Genomic DNA, 11,311 nt, shown 5'->3' on the forward strand with positions numbered 1-11,311 from the left:
GTGAAACCAACTCAGCTGGAATCTTCCCTGTACCACTCACCAGCAGTGTGCCTGCAACATGCCATCTAATCTCCCTAATCTGCAGTTTCTTCAGTTGAAAAATGGAGAAAATGACAAAAACCTGTCTTGGGGCTACTCTGGGAGTAAAATGAATGAACATGTGTAATGTCTTTAGCACTGTGCCTGCCACACAGCTGGCACCCAAGAAACACTGCTGCCGTTCATTCTAGGCCGGTACTCAGGGCCCAGGGGGAGCGTCACATGCATTCTCTGACCTCAGTTTTCTATCTGTAAAATTGGATCTCAAGTCTCTTCCAGTGCTAACATCCAGGACTGGGAGGTCTTAGCCTTCAAGCTCCAACCCCTTAAGCCCCAACAGAGACAACACGTCTGGCCTCTAGCCAGACCACTGGGGGATGCAGGGCCACCCACCCATCCTCAGGGCAACATGCAGGTGTCCTTACCAGGTGGAAGGCCTCATGGGAGTGCTGGAAGGTCAGGAGCATGTACTTGAGGACGGACAAGGCGGCGCCCCGGACAATGGGATACAGAAGCTTGGAGAAAACCTGGAAAAAAAAACCTGGTCAGGAGTGCCACAGACCTGGGCCACCCAGGGCCAAGTGTAGCCACAGGCCTGAAAGGGGGCCAGAGACACCGGAGTCAAAGCAGCAGACCCATGAGGGAGCCAGAACACAGAGGTGCTCACAGACTTGGGTGGATGGACAGCTGGTGAAATGGACAGCAAGACGGTCAGATATCTGATGGATGGATGCACCAAAAGTGACAGATGCACACACTTGAATGAAGAGTCAGAGGAATGAATGGGGGAAACCTGAGGCCCAGAGGAAAGCAGTGAATTGTCCCAGGTCACAGTGAGCTTGGGTGGGAGCCTCAGTGCTCTGCCTCCCAGACCTGCACTGCCCCTGGCAAGAGACTAGCGGGAAAGGCCAGAGGCCAGGGCTAGGACAGGGGCCCACCAACCTTCTCAATTTTGGCGAGTGAAACCTCGATCAAGATGCTGAACTTCTTAACAGCGGCCAGACCCTTCAGCAGTGCAATGATCCACTTGTCAATATTCTTCCCCAGGGGCCAGGACACCCAGTCGATCATCCTGGTGAGGGGAGTGACAGCGACACAAGGACCGGGGAGTCCCAAATGCCTGGGAGCGGGCAGCCCAGGGACCAGCCATACTGACCTGAGATCCCCCCACACTGACTCACACCTACACAGGGCAGCCCTGGGATCTGGGGGATGAACAGGACACCCTGGGGACTATAAACAAGCCAAGCACAGGCACCCGGCAGAGACTGGGGCTCCCAGCCCAGCAGGAGGGAAGCCAGGCCCTCTCAACGCCCCAAACCTCCCCCCACACACACTGCGCTGCAGTAGCAGAGCAGGGCTTTCAGCTACCTCTGCCTGGACTGTGGGGCCCAACGGCAGGAGAAGTACTGCCCCGAGGCCAGAAGCTCTGGCTCCAGCAAACCTTCGTTCGTGACCTGGAGCAAGTCACTTACTCTCTTTAGCCTCAGTTTCTTCCTCTGTCAAATAGAGACGACACCTACCTCACAGGGTTGTTGTATGGATTAAGAGATAACAATGGCTAACCGATAACATTTATTCATTCCGCAACAGGCACTGCTCTGCCTTACATGTATTAACCCCTGTGACCCCCCCACAAGATAACACCTGCATGCACAGACCATGAAGCTGCCACACAGTAGGTACTTGGGAAAAAAAGCACTAATATCATTATTTTTATGCTTGGTAGCTCCTGCTACAAAGAAGTAGTAAATATGGTAGTAACAGCTACCACGGCACTATTCTAGGCACCATGTAACATCTCATCTTACCTAATTCAACCCTCACAACAACCCTGTAAGATGGGCCCAATTATACTACAAATTACACATGAGGATGCTGAGGCAGAGAGGGATTGAGTAACTTGCCCAGAATCACACAAGCAAGAAGTGGAAGAGCCAAGACTTGAACTCAGGCAGTTTACTTCTAGAGCCCACTCTCTCACCCACTAAAGACAAGGAATCCAGGAAGGCCCAATGGAGGAGACAGTGGATCTGCACACAGGAATGGAAAGAATGGTAGGGGAGGGGGGATGCCAGGCGGATGGAGTCTGCAGAGCCAAAGGCCTGCAGGCAGGAGGGTAGGTGTCATATTCTGAGGTCACTGGCCAGGCAGGTGTGGCTAGATCACAGGTGTGATGATGTTCACATGAGGTGGGGGATGTGCAAGAGCTCTGTGAGCTGAAAAGTACCCAAACTCTGTTTACCATACTTGCCAAACTCAGAAAGCACTTCATAAAGTACTTTTTATCTCCTATCATTGACCCCATGGGAGCCTGACAACTTCTTATACTACCTCTGCTATTACAGATGGGACAACTGAAGCTCAGAGATTCCGCTGACTGGTCTAGGGGCACAGAGTTGGTAGACAGCCTGAGAGCATCACTAGAGCAAAGCTCTCTGTGTGTCTCCCACATCCAGCCCTGGGCCAGGCACAGGAAGGGCTCAAAGGATGGATGGACTGAACAAGCATGAGGGCCTGGGCCCTCTGACACTAAATCTAACCCAGCAATCCCACCCAGTGGAAGGGGCTTTTGGGACACAGAGAGAGACCTGACCACCACTTGTCTCTCAGCCCACCTGCTGATGGCGGTCAGCATCTGGGAGTCCGTCACACTGTCATCATTGCTGAGGTTCCGGACGACACCATCCATGAGCTCCAACGGGAGGTGTTGGACCACACTGGCGAGGGCGCTAGACGGTGGCTCCTCCTCTGGAACAGGGGCCGGGGCTGAGCTTTGAGGACAAATGGGCCCCACCCCTCCCCTAGCACCCCATGTCCTTCATGCTGCCAAGGAACTAGGGGCCCTCTGCAAAGAGCACACTGGGGCCACCTCCTCGCCTCCTACAGCATCCCAGCCTCTATCTCACCTTAGTTCATTCACTCAACAGACCTTCACTGGCACTGCTCTGGCCCTGAGCTGAGCAAAGAAAAAAGTACTAACCCCTAACTACGCCTGTATAGGCAAGGCCCTTAGATAGTAACAGTGGAGCTGGAAAGAACAGGAAGGAGGGCAATGTAACTTGAGGGGAGGAAGGACATTCCAGGTGAACCGAATAGACATTAAAAAAAAAAAAATTAGTCATCAAAATTTGTTGTCCAATTGTATGAAAGACCTAGGTCCTTACACACCCAGCCTTGGTTCCTCCAAGCCAGGTGCATTCCCTTCCTTTCCCATGAACAACCCTATAATCAGGGAAGGCACAAATTTTATTTTAGCCATTTAAACTACAGTCCAATTTCCACAGCTGTCAACAGGGCCAAGATTTACAATTCACAGTTGACAGGTACAGGCTCCATCATGTCTCTGGATCTACCCCTCTGCCTGCCCTGAGCACCCTACTGCTGCCTGGCGCTGCCCAGCTCTCAAGGCCAGCCTCAAAAATTATCACTTGGAAACTCACCTGACCCACAGAGCATGATGACCATCCCCGCTTCCCGTTGACTCACTCATCCCCCTCCCCCAACTCCTCCTGGCCCTCTAGAGGAGTGGACCACAGGATCTGAGCCCCCACCTCCACCCGCAGGAGCTCAGGAGGGGCCTGCTAAGTAAAGGCACATCCCCCCACACACCCCTGTGCACTAGCGTGCATACACCACACCACCAAGCGGGCGCGCCACGCAGAAGACTGCACGCACGGGCCCCACTGCGGCCCCAGGGCACACGCACCTGTGCAGGAGATAACGGCGAACAGCTCCTTGAGGCAGGGCAGGATGGCGGCGGGCTGCGCGCGCCACAGCTGCGCCAGGAGCCCGCTCACCTGCTGGGCCTGCTCCAGGAACTCCACGGCGCCCTCCTCGCCCTCGGCCGGGCAGCGAAAGCGGCCGAGGCAGCGCACAAGCTGCTGGCAGAAGAGCAGGCGGTGAGGGCCGTCGGGGACGCAGCGCGGGTGCCGTGCCAGCAGCCGCGCCACCTGCGCGCAGACCGCGGGGCCCGGGCGCTCGCACACCGTGCGCAGCACCTCGCGCCGCAGCAGCGCGAACACCTCGTCGGCCCCGGGCCCCTCGGGCAGCAGTTGCAGACAGAGCTGCACGCAGGCCAGCGCGCGGGCGCTCGGCGGCCCGGCGCCTCCCTGGAGGAGGCGCAGCACGCGGCGCGCGCTGAAAAACTCGGCGAAGACCTCCGGGTGGTGGCGGCCGGCCACGTGCAGCAGCTGGCAGCCCACGCGGCGGGGCAGCTCGTCGGCGCCGCTCACGTAGAGGCGCGTACCCAGCGCCAGCAGCGCCAGGCACTGCTCGCGCTCCAGCGGCTGCCGCGCCGCCTCCAGCACGCGCCGCACGAGCCCTTGCTTCACGCTCGCCGGGTATGATGATGTCACCACGGCCTCCAGGATCTTGTCCATGGTGACCAGGCTGTGGGGGACAGGGAGCAGGGTCACAATCTGCCCGACAGGACCGAGCTCCACGCCCCCCTCCTCCCCCCGTCACGTGGTCTCCTGCGTGCTGAGACTTGGGGGCGAGCAGCTCAACCTTTCTGGACCCCAGGTCCCCATCCGTGTAATGGGGCAACGATGCGTTCGTCCCTGGGAGGTATCCTAATGAGGTAAAAGCACAATGCCTGGCACATAAATAAGCCCCAGTGGATTGTAATTATTGCTGATGCATCTCACAAAGGCAACATCTGAGTCTTCCCGTTTGCTCCGCCCCTTTGCCTCTCCCCTACCCATTCCCACCTCCACCCCGGGGCCTTCCTGACCACCTAGTCCATTCTTGGCAAGGCAGGTAAGAGCTGGATCTAGAAGCTGCTGTCCAGAGCCCTGACCAAGTCATGTCCTGCGGGAAGATGAGCTGTGCGCACACACAAATCACTCCTCCAGGAAGGGAGGGCTGACAGGGCTTCCAGAGATCCCTGCACACTTTATTCTGCCCCCAGTCAGCTTCTTGCTCTTTCTCAAATGACCTACCCTTTTCCTCTTTGTGTTCACCGTGCCTTTCGCCTTCACCGTGCCTTTCACCCGAAACATCCTATCTCCCAAGACCTCCACCATGAACACATATTCATACAACCAGGCAAAGTCCTGTTTTTCCTCTAAAGCCCACTTAAAACACCCAGACCTTAATTAGAACTCCCTGGACCTCCAGGCTTGAATTCACCCCTCAACTGGATTTCTCCATTGGTCACCTCCATTGGCCACTTCGTCCACTGTAGCTGGGATCACACAGTGCCGGGTTGTACGGATTCGAATCTCCTCCACCAAGGCAGAGCACCTTGTCTCTGTGCTCAGCCCTGCACAGTGGGGGCCTGTCACCTCCCGAGCCTCAGCCTACATCAGCCCCTCACTTTGGGCTCACTGTATCCTCCCTGCCACTGGGCGCTTGCACTTGCTTGTCCCCTCCCTGGTTGGCTAACACTACAAACCTCAGCTCCAACTTCTTCCTCACAGAGGGCCTGCCTGACGTCCTTGTATGGGTCAAACACCCCTGTTTAACAGTTTCACAGCATCCTATCCTCCTATAGAGTACTAATCATGATTTCTTGGTTGGGGTCATCCTCCTGCACTATATTAATATATAAGTTCCTGAGGGCAGGAACCAAGTCAGATTTTGTTCACCATAGTATCCCCAGTACCTAGCACAGTGCCTGGCACACAGTAGGGATCTGCTGAATGAGCAGATGCAGTGTGTGTTGAGAGTTATTCCTTATTCCTCTGAGCCAAATCTCTGCCCTTCTCCATTTGAGCTGTTTTCTGGAAGACTTCATCCTAAACTGACCCACTTTGATTCCTGACTCTCATGCTGGTTCCCACAGGTTCAGGTCCTAAAAGGCAGGATCATTTCTTTGCTTCTTTTGTTTAATCCCATACTGGGCAGGACCCAGTATAAGGGTCAGTATATGGTAATTGTTTAATTAAACTTATTGGATCAGTAAAAACTACTCTCTTAAGACCTGGAGTAGGTGTGAAGACACGCCAGAAATTTCATAGATGATGGGCCAGAAACTTTTATTCAAAACCACAGATACTGTGGGACCCCCAACTATGTGCCAGGCCCTATGGAGACACTCCCTTCTCTGTCCTAGCTCTCCACTGAGACCAAACCTCCATTACTACAAGTGTTACAATGTAATGGACTCATTTCTCTCTCTCTCTCTCACCAGACTGTGAGCTCCTCCAGGTAGGGACCAGTCACTGCAGAGTAGGTGCCCCTGAGGAGTTTACTGTGGTTAGAGGGTGTAGCTAGGGCACAGATAGCAGTTCCTGAATGCTGGCCTCGCTGCTTCAGAATCACCTGAGCATTTAATACAAGTTCATATCCCCCAAGTCTGGAATGGTGTTAGACTCTATTCTTTGAGAGTCATCCGGGATCCATTCTGCTTACCATCCAGAATGATAGAGGCTCTCTGAGCCTCTATTTCCACCCTGTAGGGCTGTTGTGAAGACAAATATAAAGGCCTTAGCATGGTGCTGGGCACAAGAAAGTGCTCAAAAAGTGTCAATGCTTTTTGCTTTAGAAGCAAAGTCCTCGCCCTTAGGAGATTCCAGTCCGGTGGTGGAGATAGATGCATTGGTGGAGTGTCAATGTAAGTAAGGCGTGCTCTCAAAAGGCCTTTAAAAGTGTCTTTAAAAATGAATCTGCATTCAGCCCTGGTCCTCTCCTTCCTGGGCAGTCCCTTGCAGACCATCCCTCAAACCCCTACCCTCCAGACTAGTGGACTTAATACTTTCAACCCAAAATGCAGAGAAACCCTGGTGTTCAGGCAACCAAGGAGAAATTCTAATCAATGAGATATTAACATCATGTGTGGAGGAAAAAGACCTGGGGCAGGCATAAATAGAGTTCTGGCGCTAAGGAAGGCTCTGGAAGTAGAAAGAAAATCAAATTAGGAACGAGGAGTCCTGCATTCAAGTGTGACCTGGAATAAATCCCATTTAGTCCTGCAACTCATTGTGTGACCTTGACCACATAATAGCATGAGCCTCTTTTCTGTAAAATGGGGATAAAAAGCGAGGGATCAGAGGCTGGCAATTTCCTACTGTTCTACTTGATACCTGCCTCATAATACATGATACATGCCTGGCAGCCGGGAGCTTGGTCAGTGGAGCCATTCTACGAGGGTGTGATCTCCAAGGCCAGCTGTGCAGCCTCTGTGCAGTCTGTGGCCTGACCACTCTGGCAAGCTCTGCCTGTCCGCCCCCACTCCCACACAGGCACTCTGAGGTCAGCTGTCACCATGGTCACCAACGAACCCACTCAGGAATATCTTGGATGCATTCATGCAACGGGGTTTTTAGAGGCATGGACCTCACCTGACCCATCCCAGGCCACAGAAGGGAGGTAGAATAATGCCTGCTCTCCCCACGGCACGGGTGGGGAAGCTGAGAACCAACAAGGGACAAAGACGCACCTTGGCAGGGTGGGATTAGAACCTGCACTCGGCCGCCCTTGGGGAGGAGGAAGCAGACTGCCAGTGCTCCTCGGTGTGTGGGGGGGCCACGGGGAGGGTGGGGAACTACCTTCCTTCTAGGCTCTGGAGGAGGACACACCCTGTCAACGCTGGCTCTGACCCTAGAGGCACCTGCCCCATGCCAAATGCAGCAGCAAACAGCAGCTGTGCCCTCCCCCAGAAAAGCCTGAGTCAGAGTAGAAGACTCGGGTTCTCTGCCTTAGAATCACCAGGTGACCCTGGGTGAGTCCCTCCTGAGACTCCTCAGCCTTCTCATCTGGAAATGGGGACCATTCTGAGCCTACCGCTGATGAGGCTGAGAGGGCAGGGAGTTCCCTGGTTGGCTAGTGGTTAGGATTCGGCGCTTTCACTGCCATGGCCTCGGTTCAGCCCCTGGTCAGGGAAATGAGATCCCTCAAGTCACAAGGCACATCAAGGGCTAGGTACAGTGTTAGCCACTCAGTCGTGTCCAACTCTTTGTGACCTCATGGACTGTAGCCTGCCAGGCTTCTCCATCCATGGAATTCTCCAGGCAAGAGTGGGTTGCCATTTCCTTCTCCAAGGGATCTTCCCAACCCAGGGATCAAGCCTGGGTCTCCTGCATTGCAGGCAGACTCTTTTACCATCTGAGCCACTAGGGAAGCCCCAAGGGCTGGATAATAGATAAGAAAAAATAAGAGTCTATTCTTGGGACATCTACACTGAGAAGCAAAACTGATACTGTCTGGAGACAAAGGAGACACATACTCCTGATCCAGCTGATTCTGGAAGGAATTTCATCCATTAACCCTCACTGCCAACTCATCATTTCCATTCTTTCTCCTGAGCTCCAGCCCCGCCCAATATCAGCTTCTTTTTACCTCTTGCCTGGACTAGTGCAGTAGCCTCTTAACCAATCCCCGTTTTCCCTTCCCCAATCCAACCTCCACTAGAGGCATGTGTCCTGTAGGAGTACAGAGTCCAGGTTTCAGATCTAGTCCAGCTACTACCCCCATTGTGGCCACAACCATCAAGGCTGGTGTTTTTCCACCTCTTGGAGTCTATGAAGCCCCAAATGGAAGATGACCACCTGCTCACTCCTTAGCCTTTCCCAGCCAGTGCTGCGGCTCCTCCCCACACCCTTGGCTTGTATGGGCAGCCTGGGAGTCCCAGCAACATCCAGCCTGCTCCAGGAAGTGGGAAAGCACATGAGAAGAAAATCATGACCCCTCCCCTGGAAAGCCCAGGTCCCTTTAACTGTCCTTCTTAAGTGACCCTCTGCCTTTCCACGGTGTATTGACAGTCTCTGTTCCTGCATGATAGAGACTGAATGTACCCACTGTCCATCACTCATCAACCCCAAAGCACCCTGTGTGTGTGCCTCTGTGCACAATGCCCTGCCTCACTCTCTCCCCGGGCCCCAGCTCAGACTTCCCCATCCCTCCCCGGTCTCTCCCACTCACCCTGCAAATGTCGGCAAAGCAACCTCATTAGATAATAAACTCCATCCTGCCATGTCCCTGCTTAGAACCCTCAAGGCTTCCCCAATCCCTTCAAGGTAAAGTCCAAACTCCTGAGCCTGTCTTTCAAGTCTTTTCTGTGACACTAAGCTAATATGGGGCAGGGTTAGAGATGAACTTGACAAACTCCATTTGGTGGTGGTGAGTCTACAGGAATTTGGGCAGTGGGCTTTTTCCTGCTCAACACTTTGGGGATGTTTTCTCTGCTGGGAAAGAGAAAACATCCTCTTTTTCTCTCCCGGCAAATTCTGACTCATTTTTCAATACCCGGGTCACATGACCCCTCCTCTGGGAAGCCTTTCCAAATCCCCCTGCAACTCAAGTCTCTGGGCTTTGGCCTCCCAAGGCCGTCTTCATTCTCTCATCCTTCAGCAGTGGAACCAGATTGATTTTATATCCATCTCCCCCACCAGGTGGGGATCTCTTTGGGGAGGAAGTAGGTCCAATTCCCCTGTCTGTGCCCAGTGTCCAGCACAGGACCGGGCACAGAGGTGAAGGAGTGCCAAGTGACCGAGAGACATGACAGCAAGATGAGATAAAACCAAGGATGTCGCTAGAAAAGCTCCTTCCAGGGACAGGCCTGACCCTCGGTCCATTCACCGCCCCCTGGTCAGGTCCAGTCGTGCATATCCACAACCCTGAGAATCTGAAAACCTCAGCCAAGAGAGCCCCTACAGAGGTCACTGGATGGGCCATTCTAGAAATGACTCCAACAACCAGAGCTGAAGAAAAAGAAAACAAACAAAGAAGACTGTTCCTGGTTAACTCTCAGGTAGAAAGCTCACAGAATCTCCTGGGACACGGAAGGGTGCTTCAAGGTCTCACTCAATCTCTTCAGATGCCGGAGCACAGCAACCCACCCCCCCTACCCACCCCCACCCCCGGCCCAGCAGCCCAGCACTGAGAAGCGCATTTCCTTTCCTCTTTGACCCTCAGACCCAGTCTCCCTCCTTTGGCTCCCCTGGGTGCTGGAGCTGCCTGTGGGAGGGGAGACGGGAGCACCAGGCTGTCCTTCCTGACACCCAGAAGCTCTCCATCCCTGGTCCCTCAGGCCTCTGGACAGCAGCATTCCTCTCTGGATTTTTTTAACTGAACTTCTATGCAAGGCAGCCCTGGGAAGGATTCCCTTGTCATACTACCGGGAGACCTTCATTTGGGCCACCAAACTGTCACCCCAAAAGAAAGGAGGGGAAAAAATGAGGTGGGGAGAGGTTATCAGTAAAAACCACCTACGATTTTACTGAAGGGGAACTGAGGAAGAGAAGGGAAGGAGGTGGGATATATTCCCTTCTCAGAAACACATAAGCAATGGGGGCCACCCCTCACACACTTCTGGTGGCCGCGCCCCCATCCCCACCCCACCCCAGGCTTTCTGGAAGGGCGGGCACCAGGCTGACATATCCGGGGTCTCCCGTGCGCAAGGCTTCTTGTAGCTGGAGTACGCCCTGGCCGAGAATGCAGAGAATAGCAGAGCCCATTCCAAGCGCAGGTGGCCTCTCGGGCGCCCCCAGTTTGTAACCCACCTCGGCCCCACCCCACCCCCTCCAGTTATACCACTGCACCTGCTCCCAGCCCAGACTGGGTCTGCGGATCCCACGAAAGGCCGGTGAGCTTCATGATATATTGGGCGCCGGTGCCCTCAACCCTGAGGGGGGCGGGGGCAGGGGCGGGGTCTCTATGTACACAATTGATGAAGGAGATGGAGGCCCAGAGAGGGGTAGCTACTCGCCCAAGGTCACACAGCCAGGCCCACTATGCACCCAGACCTCCCGCCTCCCAGCCCCGGATTCTCAGAGCCCCACGCGCGTGTCCGGGCTCTCGAACCATCAAAAGGATGGTTCAGACACTCCCTCCCCCAACCCTCATACACGCCCCAGTCCCCTTACCTTCGGAAGCCTGGTGGCCCCGGCCTCAGGAGTCAGCTCCTAAGGAGGGGAGCTCTGGCCGGGAAGGAGCCAGGCTGGGCCAGACGAGGTCAGGGCGGGTCCTTGGCTTCCCCCGGAGTGGGGACGCCCTCCGCCAAGTCCCAGACAGCAGGGATGCTGCTTCCACTGCAAAGCCCAACCTCTCCACCCGGCCCTGCACAAGTCTGTAACTGGGGAGCTCGACTCAGCGGCGTAGCCACAGGGCTGCGGGGCGAAGTTGGGGGGAGGGGCGAGGTGCGGGAAAAGGGGCGGAGCCCAGCGGGGGCCACCCTGCGAACCGCCACTCACGCTGCGTCCCCTTTAAGGCCAGCCGGCCTGAGCTCTGGTGGGGGCGGGGCGGGAGCGGGCCGGCTAACTGCAATGCCTCCCGGGAGATGAAGTTCGACGCCCGAAACGCGGAGCTACAAAGAGCCTATTGGAGGACT

General features: G+C 55.0%; 1 protein-coding gene across 1 annotated transcript in view; it reads right to left on the bottom strand.

Annotated features, from left to right (window-relative positions):
• The window catches only part of USP35 (ubiquitin specific peptidase 35), a 64,153-nt gene extending 53,095 nt beyond the window's left edge, over positions 1-11,058 (bottom strand). The window contains exons 1-5 of the mRNA XM_059883232.1: positions 10,848-11,058; positions 3,749-4,431; positions 2,658-2,790; positions 982-1,111; positions 465-566 (exon numbers count right to left, since the gene is read on the bottom strand). Of these exons, the coding sequence (XP_059739215.1) occupies positions 465-566; positions 982-1,111; positions 2,658-2,790; positions 3,749-4,421 (1,038 nt within the window). The 5' untranslated portion in view covers positions 4,422-4,431; positions 10,848-11,058. The remainder of the gene's footprint in view (positions 1-464; positions 567-981; positions 1,112-2,657; positions 2,791-3,748; positions 4,432-10,847) is intronic.
• Between the last annotated feature and the right edge of the window lie 253 nt (positions 11,059-11,311).

Source organism: Bos taurus, chromosome 29, assembly GCF_002263795.3.
Source record: "Bos taurus isolate L1 Dominette 01449 registration number 42190680 breed Hereford chromosome 29, ARS-UCD2.0, whole genome shotgun sequence".
NCBI classification, from domain to species: domain Eukaryota; kingdom Metazoa; phylum Chordata; class Mammalia; order Artiodactyla; family Bovidae; genus Bos; species Bos taurus.